General features: G+C 38.0%; 1 protein-coding gene across 1 annotated transcript in view; it reads left to right on the plus strand.

The window, feature by feature from the left end:
- The first annotated feature begins 4,562 nt into the window (after window positions 1-4,562).
- Window positions 4,563-20,929, plus strand: part of EMB (embigin) — a 47,999-nt gene continuing 31,632 nt past the window's right edge. Inside the window, exons 1-3 of the mRNA XM_015242126.3 lie at window positions 4,563-4,914; window positions 15,430-15,519; window positions 20,029-20,118. Of these exons, the coding sequence (XP_015097612.1) occupies window positions 4,806-4,914; window positions 15,430-15,519; window positions 20,029-20,118 (289 nt within the window). The 5' untranslated portion in view covers window positions 4,563-4,805. The remainder of the gene's footprint in view (window positions 4,915-15,429; window positions 15,520-20,028; window positions 20,119-20,929) is intronic.

Here is a 20,929-nt window from a genome sequence, read left to right on the forward strand (position 1 = left end):
CAGAAACTGAGGTGAGAATTAGTCAGCAGAGTATAGGCAGAGTTATTCCAAGCATTAAAAAGAGAAAAAAGGAAAGAAAAAAAAGAGAAAAGAATCAGAGATAGAGCCGCAAGGCACATAAAATAGCCAGCTTTGGGGGAATTCCAAGTACTTAAGGATGAATATAGTTTGCGTGGGGGAGGATGTTGAAAGGTAAGTTAAAGAGTTATTTAAGACCCTTACATATTGGATATTATTCTTACAACAAAGGTAAGTCATTAAAGCTAGGTGGAAAGAGAATCCTGTGTGCAGACAGAATGGGAGTTCCAAGGCACAGTGTAAGGCTTTTCATTTAAACCAGGGAAGTCCTGTAACATACAGGAATGCATTCAGCTGCCATTGACCACAATCCAAACAACACTGCCATAGTCAATAGCTATTATTATTATTTTACACAGGTCTGGAGGAAGGCATCTCTGGGTCAGTGCAGCAGCTCAGTAATGGCACCAAGGACACGGGTTTCTTTTTTCTCTCTTCTCTGCTGTTCTTGGAAAAGTTGACGGATCACGATATGATTGAAGAGTTGCCACTGTTGATACTGGCATCATGCTTATATTCAAAGCAGGAAGAAGGAGGCAAAGGGATGGGGCAAAAAGATTTCTCTATTTAAGGCTTTTTCTCTCTGATGAGGGAAATTGTCCACAGCAGATTCACTCTTATATTTCATTAGTATCCCCCTTAGACACACCACTGCTAAGGGGAATGAGATTATACTCACTGGTTCAGATCAATTATGATTTATCCCCTGGGGTGTATAGAGGACTTCCATCCCTGAGGTCAAAAGATCTCCATACATAGCTTAAATAATTTAGAGTTTTATATATATGTTGTGTGTGTAAATATATACACATATATACATGTATGTGTTTGTGTGTATATATATATATATTTTTTTTCTTTCTTCCTAGAGAAGTAGAGCAAATGACTGTCAGATGGACATAGGTCCCAGTTGAGAAATGATACCACCTTCTGAGTAGCTCTGGAACTTTATCATCCATTCTTCTTAATATTCAAAGAGGACTAAAGTAGTTTCTGTTTTCTTCCATATCCACTCCTGAACCTGTTCAAATATAAAATCCTTTTCTTACAATGAAAACAGAATCACATCTGATGGACTCTGATGTGTATTAGTTTTCTATTGCTGCATAACAAATTACTACCAATCTAGTGGTTTAACACAAATTTATGATCTCAGTTTCCATGGGTCAGAAGTCTAGGCATAGTTAATTGTACCCTCAGCTCAGGGTCTCACCAGGCTGCAGTCAGAATTGACTGGGGCTGTGATCTCATTTGAGGTTTGGGGCTTCTTCCAAGTTCACTGGTTGTTGGCTGAATTGAAGTCCTTGGGGTTGTAGGCTGACACACTCAGCTCCTGGGGGCTTCCTGTCTCCATTGGCAGTTAGCTCACAGTGTGGCTGTTCGCTTCTTCCAGACAAGCATGAGGGTATCTGCCTCACTAGGAATGTCTCCCTTCAGCCTGCTAAAATAGAGTCTTATCAACTGTAACCTAATCCATTTAGTAGTGATAACCCCATCACATTCACTAACCTGCCCCCATTCCAGGGTCACCCCATGGGACTAGGGGTCAGGAATCTCGGGGTCCACAGCAGAATTTTGCCTACCATATCTCATGACTTGTATTTATATATTTGTTTATTTTCTACTAATAGGCAGCAGCAAATTCCCACCGTTATTTTTAGTACTTTATACATTACTGTTTGATACAATGTTTTTCTTCAAAATTTTTTTTTAAAATTCAATACTATTTTCAGTAAGAAGTAACCCACTCCACATTCCCACTCTCATTTTCACACTTTCTCAGGATCTTGTCACACACTTTTCACTCAATGACAGCTTAAGAAAAAAAGTAAAGATTTTATAGCATTATTTTACAAACACGAATTTTAGGAACAAAAGGAATGTTTTGTCTATACTGATTCTCTAGCAAGTAAAACACAGAATACACTAAAAGCACTATTTTTTAAAGACATAGCAGGAACTATAAAGACTTATAGAACTATTTTCAGGTACTGAAAAGAGTTGTATTGTAGATGGGAAAGAAGATAGAATCATATAACAAGTTGAATACCAATAAAATATTTAAATTGAGATTGAAACCAACAATAAAGGTCAAGTCACAGGCTGTAAATTATTAATTGTTAAATGAATCCTAGGGACAGTATGAGTTGAGAGGAGAGTGTTTGGATAATTTATTGTGGTGACACAAGCTTTCCTTAACTTTGGTGGCTTAAAACAACGGTGTTCTTATACCTCACAATTGTATGAGCCAGGAGTTCAGGTAGGGCCCAGCTGGGCAATTTTTCTTTTTTAAGGAGCATCACATGGTACTCAGTTGGCCTTGTCAGAAGCTACAAGAAGGATCCTTCACAAATCTAGCACCTTATTGCCCTCCAGCCCCTCTCCTTCCACATGACACCACATCTTTCCAGGTCCTCCATGTGGTGTGGGCTTCTCACAGGATGGTGATCTCAAGGTAGTCATACTTCATTCTTGGTAACTGTCTTGTAAGAACAAGGAGGAAGGAAGTGGACTCTTTTGTGGTCTGGCTCCGGAAACTCACAGTGTTACTTCATCAATGTTCAATATGTAAACAGGAGTCACAGAGACCACCCAGCTTGAAGAGAGGAAATACAGGACCTTCTTTCTTCCTCAACAAGCCTTATGATAAGGACAGTGTCAAAGCAGGTGTGGCCATGTTTAATTCACTATGCAGGGAAAGATCAAAGAAAGCTGTTCAGGGAAGGTAGTAATAAACCGGTTTTAAAGGATATGGAACATTTGAAAAAAAACGGACTGGGAATAAGTCTAAAAAATATTAAATATGAAACAGTAGTAATGGGGAAAGGACTTTCAAAATGTTTAGCAAAACAAGAATGATATTTCTTTCTCAATTTGTTTTGCTCTAACAACAAAAGCAAAGTGGAAAGTAGCCTCAATGTGGCAAGTCACTTTTTCCTGTTCATAAACTCATTGATTTAACTGCGAAGATAATTTTTCTTTAAATGAGGTCAGCTCATTTGAAGAAAGGTGAATTTGAGCTTAAGTATTTTGTAGGACTAATTGGGGAAGGTCAGAATTCATTTTGTTTTGAGAAGTGCTTACTGTTAAAACTCTCCAAAGGTACAGGGAAATGTCTGTAGTCAGTTGAGACAGGATACAGGGCAGTGAGATAGGGGTGCGATTTAGCAACCAGTGATCTGGCAATTTGGGTTTAGCAAGTCTGCTCAAGTTCCTAAGAGGGTCATGATGTAAAATATTTAGTCCTTCAAGGTCTGTCATAAGGCTTTGTTCACAACGGCTTAATCATTATAACTGTAATTTTCTGACCGAGAAGAGGCTCTTTAGATCTGTAGTTCATAGATAAATACGTGTCTACTGTGTGTATATTCCTGTGTTCCTTGCAGTACATGCATTAAACACAGTACCTAGCACTTGGTAGATACTTACTGCTTAACAAATTGTCTTACTCATATTCTCTGAAAACAAATTTAAATAATCTACTTTTCCCCCAAAGTATTGCCTATGTAATATTAAACTGGAAACAGTAATATTTTTTATAATAACACACCAATTAAACTTAACCATTAGTCATTAAAATTAACCTATTAATCATAGCTCTTGTTTGGCACTTCAATTTTCAAAATTTATATATATTTTCTTTAAATCTTTTTTGAAATTGATTTATTTTTAATTTATCACTATCAAACTTGGGAGAGGGAATGAAGCTCATGAGAAATATTTACTTTAAAAAATGTCTTTTAATGTGTTATCCTGGAGAATCATCACATCTTACTACTCGTTTATGTTGTAATGTAGATTCCTCCTCCCACTCCGATAAAGTAATAGCTTTTAGTTGTTTTATTTTATTTGGCCAGGAGCACTGAAAATTCCAAGCTACAGTAAGTAAGGGAGAGCATTTTCTTAAACAACGTTAGAGTTTGCCGAAGGTGAAAAGGTGTGTGCATTTTACACAGTATCTACTTTCAAGGTTGTTTCTTGAGCTCTATAAGTGTCTTAACAAAACCTGTTAGGCTAAGCTAACAAAAGGAAACAAGTAACAGATACACGGTGGGGCCCTGGGACCCTGAAACCTTAATCTAGAGAGAACCGGTTAAGCCTTCAGAGACTGGAGGGGAGGGTGTGTGCGATTGGTACGCAGAGCAAAGCCAGATTAACCCAGGATGCCAGGCAGCTGGGTAGCGCCCTCCACCAGCGCAAACCTAAGCCTCCTTAATAACCCAGGGATTGAAGGGGGGATCTAAAAAGTGTTCTCCATCCTCTCATCTGTCCCACCAAAGTAAATAAGTGAACCCTGCTTCAGATGAACTGCAAAGGACAGCCTGCAGATAGATATATAGATATTAGGAGTTTCAACCTCTCCCCCAGGAAATGGTCTAGGCGTCAACTGCCCGGCGTCTTTAGCAATCTTCCTCCCTGACCTGGCGGGAGGACGCTGGCGGGAGAGGATGAGGCGAGGAGGTGGCCACCGAACATCCGGGCGCGCCTGCGGCGGGCTGCGCGCTGCATAATTTGATGGCGGGCCGGACGTAGTTCTGGGTCGGCAGCGGTTGGGCGCTGTTGAGTGTCTCGGGGGAGGAGGGCAAGGCGGACGGCCCCTCCCACTCTGCCTTTTCTCGAGTGTCCTGACCCCGGGCTTGGCAGCCGGCGCCGGGCCTCCGGGGTGTGCGCAGCGACCCCGGGAACCGACTGTGGTGCGTAAGGACCGCAGCGGACCTGCGGGCGCCATGCGCGCCCTCCCCGGCCTCATGCGGCCCCGGGCGCCGCTCCTGCCGCTGCTCCTCCTGTGTCTTCTCGCTGCAGCGCGCCCGAGCTTGGCGGACGGCCATCCCTCAGGTGTGATGGATGCTGGGCCGAGGAGGGGGAGGAGAGCGCGCGGGGATTGCAGGGGAGAGGCGCGGGGATGCTGGAGACCGCGGGTGGGGAGCGGCGGCCGCCTCCGCCCGCTGGCCACTCTTGGGTTATCTAAGATGGATGAGAGACCCGGGCGGCGCGGGCTTCTCCGCTCCAAGGCGTGAATCTGGAAGCAACAGCGCCCCGCAAGTCTGGGGCGTGGGTAGTAGGACAGTGTCTGGGTGTTCCTAGGAAGAGGGCGTAAAGGTGCGGGCGAGAGCAAGGCAGCGACTTGGCCTCTGCTTAAGTGGCAGGATTTATGAAAGCCACATTTCCCAAGGCCAGCTCTCTTCACTTCAGTTGATAGCGAGGCTTAAATATCACCTCTTGGCAGGTGGGTTGGCTTTGAGGATGTTTTTTAGAGCTAAGTTGAAACAGCAGAACCAACCAACCAAAGCTCCACGATTGAAGGATAAAGTGTGTGTGTATCTTTTTTTACACCACGGTCTCTGAAAACGGGGAGAGAGAGATTTTATTTATTTAACTTTGAAAGGCGGATTTATGTGCGAAGCATTACCAAACCAACACCAAATTTGCCATTTTAGCTTTACTTGCTTATAATTCCTTTTTGTAATGAAAGTATTCCATCTAACCTACTTTCTAATGCAAGTTCTTGTGTTTTAAATTTAAAAGTATTAGCAGCTAATTAGGAAAATTGACCACTTCTCAAGCTGGCAAATACTACCCATCAGTAACTAAAATCAGGATATTATTCTTCACAAGGTTTTCAGCTTTTCATAGGAATTCAATTTTATGAGCTTATAGCATGTAGGTTTTTTTTTTTTTTGCAACGTACTTTAAAGATGGAAAGATAATCAAAGAATAGGATTATTCATTTTTAAATAAATGTCCTTTAAAAGGCCTAGTTGTTAACAACTTGGACAAAACATTTTGGGTTGCCTCAGTTTCTAAACTTTCTCACTCCACTTTCTCACCACCTTTCTCTTCTTCATTCATGCCACTTACAAAGAATGATCAAGGACTTTTTTTCACCTTGAGGCTATCCCGGATTCACCCTATCATTCACCCTAGAATCTTGCAGTTCTGAGGACCCCTGTATTAGAGATGTGCCCTAGAACTTTGGTTCTTGACTTGGCTGTATGTTACCAGTGAGCTTGAAAAATACTTATACATGGATCCTGCCCTCAAAAATTCTGATTTCATTGGCCTGGGATTCAGACTGGATGTGGAGTTTTAAGTGCTCCCATATGATTTTAATCATGTGATCCTAAGCAGGTTGAAAACCATTGCTTTAAAATGATATGGCCTGGAGAGTGCACTGTTGGGTAGGTATGTATTGGTATCAGGGAGTCAGGTTTAGATTGACACTTAGAGCAGACTTATACACAAAAAGAAAAGAAAAGAAAACAAGTGAAGGTGGAATGAATTAACAGATAAAGTTGTAAATAAACAGAATGACATCTATGCATGTGTGGCAAATGTCTGTGAAAGTATGCAGTGTAAGAGCTGTCCTTTTAGCTCCACTTAAGCTAAAATTATGGAATAATGTGATATATAAAGGCATGATGTTAGCATCTGATTTTAAGGTAGAATTAAAAATTGTGAGGCAACCTCAGTTCATTTTATAGTTGCTGTATTGATCTCTGTGAGATTCAGTTTCCTCTTTGCCAAAGGCCATTGTGAAGTTTACTGGCTATTTTTATCTAGATGCTTCTGAATTCCTTGGACATAGGTGTTCTATAGACCTAAAATTTGGGGCCAAATGTTAATAACAAAAATGGTTATCACTTTATTAATAAATTTATCCTATTTACTGTATAACAAATACTGTATCATATTTACTACATAATGTGCCAGGCATTGCACTATGTGGTTTGTAGGCCTGTGGGTTAGCTTTTATTATCCCTGACATTCAGATGAGGAAATTGGAATTTAGGTAGGCTAAAAAATTGCCCAAGTATACATAATTAGTGAAGCAGTAGAGCAGGAAATTTAGCTTTGTTCAATTCGACTTCTAAGCCTGTTTTCTTAAACACAATACTTAGTTGTCTCTCTGAGGTAAGTGAAAGTTTGGAATCACTGACAGGGAGCAGAGTATGTGAATACAAATGCTTGATTTGGGGTGAAGGGCTTGCTGACTCAGTTTGAGTCTTGGAATAAAGTTTGGCACAAAGACTCACCTTAACTCTTTTAGGCTGTTTTAACTGAGTAGGAAATGTAAAATCTCTTCATAAAGGAGATATGCTACATAAATGGGAATATTTAAACATTATTATTATCCTTTTATGGGTGAATAAACTGAAAGAATGGGTCATGCTTATTTTTTGAAAAATATTGTAGGGGAGTCATTTGAAATGATCATTTTTAACTCTTCCAGAGAACAGTGCTTATATGCTTCCTTGATTGGCTTCCTTCATTTCTAGAGACACCACCCCCAACACACAGAAACTGTCCAGTAATAAACATTTGTTGGAACAAATATCATTCAAGCACCTACATGTGCCTGACATTGTGTTAATCTATATCTAAGTATAAAACTTTAGCAGTTTTTAGCTTTCAAGAAGTTTAAACTTTAAAGGAACAGATTAAATATAAGCCTATGTTTAATAGGGTTGTATCTGATGCATCAAAATGTTGACCCTAAATTATCATCACATGGAAAATTACATTATATATGCACATTTGTTAAGACTTAGTTCAACTGGTTTTTCCTCTTCCTGGTCTTTTGCCCCACCTCTGATCTCCATCTCTTCCCTTTTGGGAATGAGCCCTATAGCTATTAGATGGAAGAATGCAGAGAGGCATTTCCCCTGTTAGATCAGAGAATTGGAGGCTGAGTCGCGTCAGGATGGCATCCAGGTAGGAGAACAGCCCTGTGTAGAGTGTTAGAATCTGAGCACAGTGAGGTAGGTGCTTCTGCAGAGAGGCGTGGCCTGGCGCCCAGCCTCAAAGCTAAGCAGAGTGACAAGGGCTTCTATCCAGGGGTGACATGCAGTGTCTGATCCTGATCACAGGATGGAGGTAAAGCATACAGGAGGGCAGGCAGTTCAGGATGCCGGAGTCTGAGTGGGTGAAAAGACATCTCTTTGGGACCAAGAGTAGCAATGAGAGATTAGTTATATATGGGGGGATTGAGCAAATAAGTAAAGCTAGTAAGGATAACTGAATCCAGGTTTTTCTCTAGAGAAGAAGGAAATAAAGAAATGGGGAAAACTAGAATGAACCTTGTGGTGTTGGATTGCAGTTGGCAGCCTTAGTGTGATTTCCTGATTTTAAATATCTATCTGTATATCCATGTCTTATGTCTATGTCTTGATAAATAGATGCAGATATTGACATATGTGTGTAAATATATGTATAATGCATAATGTCATTATATTTACAGTTGACCCTTGAACAACACAAAGGTTAATCTGTGTATAATTTATAGTCAACTCTCTGTATTAGTGTAGTTCCTCTTAGAGTCAACCAACCATGGACAATGTAGTAATGTGGTATTTACTATTAAAAAAAATCTGAGTATAAGTGGACCCTTGAAGTTCAAACCCAAGTTGTTTAAGAGTCAACTATATATATGTATGTATATTATACCCATTATATATTTGTTGTGTGTGTGTGTGTATGAATATCCACGCATGTATTCTTAGCTCTATCCACTGAGATGGAGCAGAGGTTTCTCAACACTGATAAGAATATTTAGACCCAAATCTTGATCCTTAACACCATTTTTTACTAATAGTAACTAGGACTTCTTGTAGAAATGGCTGATTTCAGGACTGGAGCTGGGAAAGGACAAGATAAGCCTGGAACATTTCGTGCCAGAAGGCAGTGACGTGTTCAGACAATGAGGGGTGATGTCAAAAGGATACAGAAAACCATAGTAAAAGGGCTCCCACTGAGAACAAATCTGAGTCAAATTGAGAATCACAATAAATAATGGTACTAAGGGACTAGTATCCACTAATATCTACTGAATAATGCCATTGAATAATATAGGTACTCATGAGAACATACTAAACTAAATTAATTAGATGAATCAATTGAAGTTTGATGAGGCACAAAATATTACATGGTTTCAAGGTAACTTCCCACAAAATCATATTAATGAAAAGGGAAAAGAATAACTTTACAGTGGCAAAGCCTGGTAGATGCCACTTTAATCAAATGATCAAAGTGAAAATCATAAGGAAAGAGAGAAATAAAAATTGTGTGTCATATGATAGGATGCAGTGAGAAGACCACACCACCTCTGTGATATTTCTGCCAAAGGTGTCTACTCCAAATCCAACTGTATTACAACGTCATCAGGTCAGCAGCTTATTCTCCAGTGGTTCAGGGGAAACATTCTTTATTCTGTACTTGAAGCTTTTCTGTTAGTTTGAGATTGCTTGAAAAGAAGCAAAAAGAATTTCAACTCTTTCTGAGAAAGCCTGAGTTAACACAGACAAACCACAAGGATAGCTGAGAAATAGTCATCAGTTTATGTAATTAGGTACCATTTTCCAAAGAAGAATTTGTCCTCAACAGAGACATTATGAGTGTGGAGACTGTTTGTCCTAGATGGTAATCTTTTCAAGTTACGTTTATGTAGCTGGCCTCACATATTTCCCAATATTATGTGAACCTTAGAAATAAACAACTTAGGACACACACATTGACGTAGAAGAGAAAAACCTCATGATGTTTTATTTAATATAAACTCTCTACTCCTAATAAAACATAGTCATTATTCAGGTACAATAAAATATCTCAAATAATATGTTGTTAGTATAGAAATAATAGATGTTATCTTTAAAAATGGGATTTCTCTTTTAATTGAAAATAACACTTTTTTTTCTGGCATTGTTAAAGTTATTGTGGTTATATCATTACTAATGTATCCCTACTTCCAAGATAGAGCCTTTTTATTATTATACCTTATAATTACACAGTTCTGAGGTCCCAAAGGGGAATTTAGATGTCTCATATGATTGATCTTGAAGTCCAGAGTGCTTTATGATATTGCCAAGAGACTGGAGCTAGCTAATAGCTATAACTTGTTTCCTGCTTTGCATTTCAAAACTCCATCCAGCACTTGGTGCCTCTTCATAAAATGTCCTCAAAAAAGGCCCCAGGAGGATGTGGTTGGCAAAGAAGGGATGCAAGAAATTTTCATGTGTTAAAATATATGTACCTAAACTATGTAAAACAAGACCTCGGGGCCACAGGGCCATTTTGAAGCTTATTAAAAATCATCACATTGAAGAATCAGGGTTGAAGATGTATCTGTTTTGAAATCAGAATTTCTCAACCTTGGCAATAGTACATTTGGGGCTGGATAATTCTCTGTTGTAGAATGTTTAGTAGCATCCCTGGCCTCCGCCTTTGTAGTGGGTGAATTTGTGTCCCAGCCCTCCTCCCCCCAAAGATATTCAGGTCCTGACCATTGGTACCTGTGAAAATGACCTTATTTTCGAGTAGGATCTTTGCAGATGTAATCAAGGTAAAATGAGGTCATACTACATTAAGATAGACCCTTAACCCAATGACTGTGGTCTTTATGAAAGAAGAGAGAGGGAGATACGGATACAGAAACCAAATACACAGAGGGAAGATGGCCATGTAAAGATGGAGCCAGAGATTGGAGTGATGCAGCCAGAAGCCAAGGAATGCCAAGGATTGCTGGCAACCACCAGAAGCTAAGAAGAGGCAAGGAGGAATTCTTACCTAGCACCTTCAGACGAAGCAAGGCCCTGGACCTGGATTTCAGGTGTCTAGCCTCTAGAACTATGCGAGAATAAACTGCTGATGAAGCCACCATATTTATGGTAATTTGGTATGACAACCCTAGGAAACTAATATAACCTAGTAGATACAAGTAGTAACACCTAAATTGTGACAACCTGAATGTCTCCAGACATTGCTAAATATCCCCTGAGCAAGGTGTTGGGGGGGTGGGCAGAATCACCCTTAGTTGAGAACCACTGAGCAAAATCTCAATCTTATCAAAGAATAACCTAGTGGATGAAACATTAAAAAAACACAACCCAAACCAGAAAAACCCTACAGTCTCTAGAAAAAGCAGATATCCTGTCAAACTTTTGGGTTTTTATGTTTTTAAGAATTTTATTTGGCATAAGTTTCATTGTTAAAATATCTTAATGACCCATGTAGAGGTAGTCTGAAGCATCATTCCATGCTGCCCTTCAAAATACATTCTATTGAAAAAATCGTATTTTAAAAAAGTTCAATTTATTTGTATTTCTATATGACCAAATTTAAAAAAATAGTTTAACAAGGCTGTGTAAAAGTGCACATTACTTTTGTCATTAGGCTTTTTAATTGTTCTTTAATTTTTTTTAAGCTAGTCTGAAAATGGCCTTCTTGTCCAGTAGTTCCCATACTATGTAAAAAAGTGAGTTCCCTATCTGGACTATTATCTGTCCCTGACTTAGATTATAAATGTTCCCATCAAGAATTTATTTTCTTGCCAAACCTTCTTTTCTCTTTTCTTCTTTTCTTGACAAACTCTCTCTGGGGTATAGTGTCTAGGAAGCAAGGTGGCCTTATCCCTCTCCCCTCTTTTTCCTACTACTGCAGTTATGGACAGGGGATAGGAATACTATATTCCAAGAACCAAGAGATAGGACTCTAAATGCACTGTTTATAAGCAATAATGGCAATTACATATTTTAATGCTATAGTTCAGCTATATTATGGCTTAAGTGGCTTTTACAATTTGGCATGGGATCTCATGCCAAATATAATATATAGTATAGTTTCTATGAGGAAATACATTCTGAGTTTCAAACCTTCTGTTTATAAATAGTATATATTATCCACTCTTAGGTTATTGTGTTTCTGTAATTGGGTTGTACATTTATAATGCTATATATCAGAATGCTAAAATTAAGATTTACTAAAATAATTTCCATCCTACTAATAGCTTTTTCTTACATCTTTCTCTAAATGAAGTCCAGACTCTGCCAAGATTTTAAAACATGGATTTTTTTTGGAGTGGGGGGAGGTGTAGAGGTATAGTCAAACTTATTTTCTGATTTAAGTAAAAGCAAATGTTAAAACCTGATGCAGTTTTCTAGTGTTACTTATCTTCTTTTTTAGTTTCCAGTTTACTTCAATTAAGTAGGGCCCTAAAGTTAAATATGTGAAAATGTTACCTTAATATTAAAGTAGAAATTATAGCATGTTTATTTCATTTAAAATGTTAATAGCATAAATTATAAACCTTTCTAGCAATGCCTATTTTAAAATGTAATCTGTGAAAGATATCTGAGTAGAGACCATGTTGCAATATCACACAAAATAATAGGTGAAAATTAGAATGTTACTCAGTTCTTTGACCCAACACCTCATGCCCCATTTCCCATGTAGAGGGAGAAAAACAAATCTTACTACTGGTGCTACTCTCTTATGTTGGCATTTTTGGCCACCACCTGTTAAAGAATGCCGAGTGGAATGATTCAGCCATGATAAAGAGAGGGGTGAGTGTGATAACCTGAGGAACCCATGTTACCATCTTGGCACCATCACTCAGTGGTATCCAGCTTCTCTGACCCTCCTTTCTTTCTCTGTGAAATGAAACCCCAACTAACAAGTCAGTGGCAGAACTTGGATCAGGATGCAAATTCCTGCCTCTCCATTTTGTACCTCTTTTTGTGACTCAGCCTGATCCTTTCAGGGAAGTATTCAAACCACATCTGCCTGAACCTCCTGCCAATTTCCTTTGAAACACCGAAGTCAGCTGAATCAGCCCCCGGCCAGCTGCCCTCCTACTGAAAGCAATAAGGTTTACATTCTCACTTTTTTGATTGAAAAAAAATCTTGGTTAAACAAAGAACTTCTCACTTTTACTATTCTTACACTCTCTGCAGACTGCCCTGCTCGTGTACTCAAGATGTCTGTATATGTCATCTCTTAACCGGAATGCTTCCCTAAGGCAAAAATCACAACAGCTACACATGCCCTTTAGCATCTGGGGCTTGTTCAGTAGGATCTGGAGCTTGATCAAGGCGAATGCTTTGAAGGCGTTATGAAATTAGGATACAGGTGGTGGCTGGTTTATGGATATCTGATTGTATTTTTAATATATGAGCTGGCAATTGGAAGTGGTCACAACAGCTAGCATATTCTGGAACTACCCAAACTTCCCTACTCTTGAAGCTTGGGTTTTCCTTTTCCTCCTATTCCTTCAACTTTTAGAAGCTTAGATTTTGCCCCAGCCAAGCCTAGCCCCCTTTTCTCTCCTTGTTCTAATTCAGGTCCTAGGTGGGCCCGTCCAGCCATGTCCTGATGATGAATTTTTCTCCTTGGTGTTATCTCCATCTCTATTTCACCCTCAGAGTCCCTCAGAGATACAGATCATGCTTCCTACTCTGTAGCTCACATGCCAACTTGTATATGATACACAGGCTTGTTATAGTCAATACTATGAATGGGTGTTACTCTGAAATTTTAATGACTCTCAGTCACAAACTGTGGGCCTAAACCAGTATTTTTAGGATCCATGCAGCCTTCCAAGAACCAAGTTTACTCAGCTTCATATTATCAGCATCAAGCGTGTATGCTCTAAATATTCACTAATTTAAGTAAAATAAGAACCAGGACAGCATTTTCCCTAGCTTATGTCACTCTTACTGTTGCTGATACAAATAATAATAATAATAATAATAATAATAATAATAATAAAAAAATGTCAGACCATCTCAAAAGGGTTATGGGCTTGTTTCAGAGATAAACACTGTGGTGAGGACCTTCAGGACAGCATTCTGCTCTCGGAGGTCAGGCCAAAAGAAAAGGTCTCCCTAGCAAAGAAAGCAAAGATATCACAGCTTATGTTTGTAAGCATCACAGAACAGATGAGAGAGTAGAACCGTTCTTTCCTTCCCATCTGCACCCTCCTGACGTCCTATCCAGAAGGGAACAGCACCTGCCTTGATCTTCCGGAGGTATTTTCTCTTTAATACAACCTCTAAGTGAGCTATGCTCAAGAAAAGAAAAAAGAAAAAAAAGAATTTTCATGTTGATAGGGGCCTTTCTGGCAGAGTGTGTGTGTGTGTGTGTGTGTGTGTGTGTGTGTGTGTGTGTGTGTGTGTGTGTGTGTGTGTGTGTTCACAGAGAGTGACAGAGAAAGAATATGAATGAATGAATGAATGATCGGTGTGGGTGAAGGAGGTTTTTTATTCCTGTCAGCCCAGTGAGAAACTCACGGCATGTTATTCTAAATAATCACTGCCTGACGGTAGTATGATTTAGGTATATTATTTATTTCAGGATTATTTTATGGGAAAGCACATCCCACCTTTCAGGGCTGTATCAGAAGTGGTCAAATGTTTGGAACATGACTTAACTGGAAAAGTAGGTTCTGTGAAGTAGATTTTTTTTTTATTGGGCTCTATTGTAAAAGCTGTGTATAAGCTGAAGCAACAAAATGATCACTAGCTTTGATAACACTTTTCATATATATAAGAAAAGGAAAGAACTAGAAATCTAATCTTGCACTAGGAATAACTTTCAGAGCAGAGTATTAAAAATGTGGAATAAAAAGGCCCAGGTTTAATTTAAAGTGAATGAAAAGATTTAAGAATGCAGCCAAGTTTACAATAATGAGCCCTTCTCCTTCTCTGACTTGTTTGGTAGAGTTGGGGTAGTTTTAGTGGCAAGTAAGGGCTGTGTCCTAATGTCAAAGAAACAGTAGCTAGTGTTAAAAAAGGAAGCTTTGAGGAGAGTGAGACAGGTGGAAATGGAAACCTTGTTTTTTTTAATTTTTGTTTGGTGGTGGGAGGCAATTAGGCTAATTTATTTTTTTAATGGAGGTACTGGGGATTGAACCCAGGACCTCAGGCATGCTAGGCATGCACTCTACCACTGAGCTATTCCCTCCCTTTTGAAACCTTGTTTCTTTGATGAAAGTTTTTGAAAGAAGAGATAAGAGCAGAAGAAAACCAAAAGTCGGTTTGGTAGAGGGCATACTGGACTGTCACCCTAGCTGAAAAACAAAGTGCAGTGCAGACTCACTGGGCATCCATTTTTAATCTCTGTCCTCTGCTGCCCAGCCCTCTCTCTTCTGTTCCTTTTTTATGCCCTTTATTGTGGTCTCTCTGTCCCTATTTGTCCTCTTATGCTCTCTGCCTTTTTTGTCTTTCTTTTTTTCTGGCACTCTTATTTAATTCCTTAATGTCTTCATTTATGTTTTATAAAGAAACTACAAATTACAGGATAAGAAAAGGAAAGTGCTTTATTTTAAGCCACTTGATGTAAATCAATAGAAATTTTTCAATAAAAAAAGAGCATAGGAAAAATTGGAAATTTTGTCACATTTAATAGCCCAATGTATTTCCGAATGTCAGTGGAGCATATAAGACCTAGTTAATTAGAGCTTTCTGAAAATATTATTTCTCATCAATAGATAACAGTGTACCACATTAGCTGTTGTGAACTAGCTTTCAGACAGTCATTTAATCTTAATAATAATATATTCATGTGCTCTTTTTCTTACAGCTTCACCTTTTACAACTCCACCTGTCCGTGAAGAAACGATGACAAAATATTCTAACCTTTCTTTGGAGAGTCATAACATATCACTGACTGGTAAATGTATTGTGTTTCAAATAATACAATGCCCAGATAATTTTTTTATTTTTATTTAAAAAAATTTTTTTTATTGAGTTATAGTCATTTTACAATGTTGTGTCAAATTCCAGTGTACAGCACAATTTTTCAGTTATACACGAACGTACGTATATTCATTGTCACATTTTGTTTGCTGTGAGCTACAAGATCTTGTATATATTTCCCTGTGCTATACAGTATAATCTTGTTTATCTATTCTGCATATGTCAGTATCTACAAAGTTTGAAATCCCAGTCTGTCCCTTCCCACCCCCCTGCCACCTTGGCAACCACAAGTTTGTATTCTATGTCTACGACTCTGTTTCTGTTTTGTAAACAAGTTCGTTTGTCTTTTTTTTTTTTTTTTTAGATTCCACATATGAGCGATCTCATATGGTATTTTTCTTTCTCTTTCTGGCTTATTTCACTTAGAATGACATTCTCCAGGGACATCCATGTTGCTGCAAATGGCATTATGTTGTCATTTTTCATTTTAAATATACCACATCTTCCTTATCCAGTCATCTGTTGATGGACATTTAGGCTGTTTTCATGTCTTGGCTATTGTAAATAGTGCTGCTATGAACACTGGGGTGCAGGCGTCTTTCTGAAGTAGGGTTCCTTCTGGATATATGCCCAGGAGCAGGATTCCTGGGTCATATGGCAAGTCTATTCCTAGTCCTTTGAGGAATCTCCACACTGTTTTCCACAGTGGCCACACCAAACTGCATTCCCACCAGCAGTGTAGGAGGGTTCCCATTTCTCCACAGCCTCTCCAGCATTTGTCATTTGTGGGCTTTTGAACGATGGCCATTCTGACTGGTGTGAGGTGATACCTCATCATAGTTTTGATTTGCATTTTTCTGATAGTTAGTGATACTGAGCATTTTTTTATGTGCCTATTGATCATTTGTATGTCTTCCTTGGAGAATTGCTTGTTTTGGTCTTCTGCCCATTTTTGGATTGGGTCGTTTGTTTTCTTCTTATTATACTTATGAGCTTCTTATACATTCTGGAGATCAAGCATTTGTCGGTTTCATTTGCAAAAATTTTCTCCCATTCCGTAGGTTGTCATTTTGTTTTACTTATGGTTTCCTTTGCTGTGCAGAAGCTTGTAAGTTTAATTAGGTCGCATTTGTTTATTCTTGCTTTTATTTCTATTGCTTGGGTAGACTGCCCTAGGAGAACATTTTTGAGTTGTATGTGAAATAACGTTTTGCCTATGTTTTCTTCTAGGAGGTTTATTGTATCTTGTCTTATGTTTAAGTCTTTGATCCATTTTGAGTTTATTTTTGTGTATGGTGTAAGGGAGTGTTCTAGCTTCATTGATTTACATGCTGCTGTCCAGTTTTCCCAACACAATTTGCTGAAGAGACTGTCTTTGTTCCATTGTATATTCTTGCCTCCTTTGTTGAAGATGAGTTGACCAAAAATTTGTGGGTTCATTTCTGGGCTCTCTATTCTGTTCCATTGGTTCATATGTCTGTTTTTGTACTAATACCATGCTGTCTTGATGACTGTAGCTCTGTAGTATTGTCTGAAGTCTGGGAGAGTTATTCCTCCAGCCTCTTTCTTTTTCTTCAGTAATGTTTTTGCAATTCTAGGTCTTTTGTGGTTCCATATAAATTTTATTATGCTTTGTTCTAGTTCTATGAAATATGTCCTGGGTAATTTGATAGGGATTGCATTAAATCCATAGATTGCCTTGGGCAGTATGACCATTTTAACAATATTGATTCTTCCAATCCAGGAGCATGGGATATCTTTCCATTTTGTAGAAGTCTTTAATTTCCTTCATCAGTGGTTTATAGTTTTCCGTGTATAAGTCTTTCACCTCCTTGGTTAGATTTACTCCTAGGTATTTTATTACTTTGGGTGCTATTTTAAAGGGGATTGTTTCTTTACTTTCTTTTTCTGTTGATTCATCATTAGCATAAAGTAATGCAACTGATTTTTGAATGTTAATCTTGTAAACTGCTACCTTGCTGAATTCTTCAATCAGCTCTAGTAGCTTTTGTGTGGACCTTTTAGGGTTTTCTATATATAGTAACATGTCATTGGCATATAGTGACACTTTTACCTCTTTTCCAAATTGGATCCCTTTTATTTCTCTCTCTTGCCTGATTGCTGTGGCTAGGACTTCCAAGACTATGTTGAATAGGAGTGGTGATAGTGGGCATCCTTGTCTTGTCCCAGATTTTAGTGGGAAGCTTTTGAGTTTTTCACCGTTGAGTACTATGCTGGTTGTAGGTTTGTCATATATAGCTTTTATTATGTTGAGATATGTTCCCTCTTTACTGACTTTGGTGAGAGTTTTTATCATAAATGCGTGTTGAATTTTATCAAATGCTTTTTCTGCATCTATTGAGATGATCATGTGGTTTTTTGTCCTTTCTCTTGTTGATGATGTATTACATTGATTGCTTTGCATATGTTGAATCACCCTTGTGTCCCTGGGGTGAACCCCACTTGATCATGATGTATAATCTTTTTTATGTGCTGTTCGATTCTATTTGCTAATATTTTGGTAAGGATTTTTGCATGTATGTTCATCAGTGATACTGGTCTGTAATTCTCTTTTTTGGTAGTGTCTTTGCCTGGTTTTGGTATCAGGGTGATGGTGGCTTCACAGAATAAGTTTGGGAGTATTCCCTCCTTTTCAATCTTCTGGAAGAGTTTTAGAAGGACTGGTATGATTTCTTCTTTGTATGTTTGGTAGAACTTCCCAGTGAAGCTATCTGGTCCTGGACTTTTATTTATAGGGATGTTGTTTATTGCTAATTCGATTTCATTTCTAGTGATCGGTTTTTCCAAGTGGTCAGTTTCTTCTTGATTCAGCCTTGGTGGGCTGTATGTTTCCAGAAACTTGTCCATCTCCTCTAGGTTATCCATTTTGGTTCCATACAGTTTTTCATAATATTCTTGTATGATATTCTGTATTTCTATATTATTTGTTGTAATTTCTCCATTTTCCTTTCTTATTTTGCTTATTTGTGCTCTCTCTTTTTTCTTCTCTGTGAGTTTGGACAGAGGTTTGTCGATTTTACTTACTTTTTCAGAAAACCAGCTTTTGGTTTGATTGATTTTTTCTATATTTTTTTAATCTCTATTTTACTTATTTCCTCCCAGATCTTTATTATTTCCTTCTTTCTGCTGACTTTTGGGGGGGTTTTGCTCTTCTTTTTCTATTTCTTTTAGCTGGTAGGTTGGATTGTTTATTTGAGATTGTACTCTTTTTTTTTTTTGAGGAAGGCCTGTATTGCTATAAACTTCCCTCTTAGCACTGCCTTTGCTGCGTCCCATAAATTTTGTGTGGCTGTGTTTCCATTTTCATTTGTCTCAGGGTATTTTTTAATTTCAATTTTGATTTCATCATTGACCCATTGGTTTTTTAATAGCATGTTGTTTAATCTCCATGCTTTCATTTTTTTTCCTCCTTTATTTCTCTGTAGTTGATTTCTAGTTTCATGGGAGTGTGGTCAGTAAAGATGCTTGAGGTAATTTCTATCTTCTTAAAATTGTTGAGGCTTCTTTTGTGCCCAAGTACATGATCGATCCTGGAAAATGTTCCATGTGCACTTGAAAAAAATGTATATCCTAGTTTTGGGGGGTGTAATGCTCTGAAAATATCCACCAAATCTAATTTTTCTATAGTATCATTTAATTTCTATGTTGCCTTATTTATTTTCTGTCTGGAAGATCTATTTAGTGATGTCAATGCAGTGTTAAAATCTCCAACAACAAATGAATTCCAATCAATATCCCTTTTGTCTCTGTTAGTAATTGTTTTATGTACTTAGGTGCTCCTATATTGGGTGCATATATATTAAGGAGTGTAATATCCTCATCTTGTATTACTCCTTTAATCATTATAAAATGTCCTTCTTTATCTTTCTTTATGGCCTTTGTTTTAAAGTCTATTTTGTCTGAAATCAGTACTGCTACACCTGCTTTTTTGGCTTTTCCATTTGCATGGAATATCCTTTTCCATCCTTTCACTCTCAATCTGTATGTGTCCTTCTCCCTAAAGTGGGTCTCTTGTATGCAACATATTGAAGGTTCTTGCTTTATTATCCAGTCTGCCACTCTATGTCTTTTGATTGGAGCATCCAGTCCATTAACATTTACAGTAATTAATGATAGATTTGAGTTTATTGCCATTTTGAACTTATTTTTGCAGTTGATTTGGTATATCCTCTTTGTTCCTTTCTTCTTCCTTTTGTGATTTGGTAATTTCCCTTTGTATTATCTTGGATTTTTTTTTTTAGTTTTTGTGACTCACTTGTAAGTTTTTGGCTTGTGGGTAATTTAATAGCCCAATGTATTTCTGAATGTCAGTGGAGCATATAAGACCTAGTTAATCACAGCTTTCTGAAAATATTATTTTTCATCAATAGTATACAATGTACCATTTTAGCTGTTGTAAACTAGCTTTCAGACAGTCATTTAATCTTAATAATAATATAATCATGTGCTCTTTTTCTTACAGCTTCACCTTTTACAACTCCACCTGTCCGTGAAGAAACAATGGCAAAATATTCTAACCTTTCTTTGGAGAGTCATAACATATCACTGACTGGTAAATGTATTGTGTTTCAAATAATACAATGCCCAGATAATCTTTTGATTTTTAATTAAGCCACTGTATATTACGTTATGAAGTGGTAATCCCTGCTCATGGTCTAGTGGGAGAAACACACCAGCACCGTATACAGTTATAATATAGTGTGATGGGAATCTAATGTGATGAGGGTGGTGTGCTCTGTGTGCAGGGAGGGAGCAGCTAGTTAAGATGTAGGAGGCTTAAGAAAGGTTCTCTAGAAGAAGGACTCGTGGGAAGAGGGGAGGCTTCGTTATGATTTGCAGGTACTCTTTCAACACATCTTGCTGGCACATCCATTCAGATCACTATGCATTGAGAAGAGAATTCACGTATCTACTGGAAGACCTTCAGGCAGATAAATTAAATGTTATCAATGAGCCAGCGATGTTGCTATGGAAAAACAAGGAAAGAGTCCTGAAATAAAACTCAGTTCTGCTTTCTTTTTACAGCTTTGTATTCGAGTGTTTCAGAAGTAATCTTAGAATTCTTTAATGAGTAAGAGTAGTTATCTGTTTTAATAACAATATTACAGATATACTTAGAATTTTAAACCTGTTTATTAAGTCTAAAATAAGTTTTATCCAATTATATGTCATCTTTAACTGTCCTCTAGTCTTAAGAACTGTTTCTCTATTTCTGTTTAATATGAATAAAAGGTGCACTCCTCCCACTAATCTGATACCAATGGAATGTTTGCAATGAGTTGCTGGTAAAACATTTTTATGACTTTGTGCAATCTTTGTTTGTTCTCAGATGTTCCCACTACAGTATTTGGAGCATTTTCATA

The sequence above is a fragment of the Vicugna pacos genome, chromosome 3 (assembly GCF_048564905.1).
Source record: "Vicugna pacos chromosome 3, VicPac4, whole genome shotgun sequence".
In the NCBI taxonomy this organism is placed as follows: Eukaryota; Metazoa; Chordata; class Mammalia; order Artiodactyla; family Camelidae; genus Vicugna; species Vicugna pacos.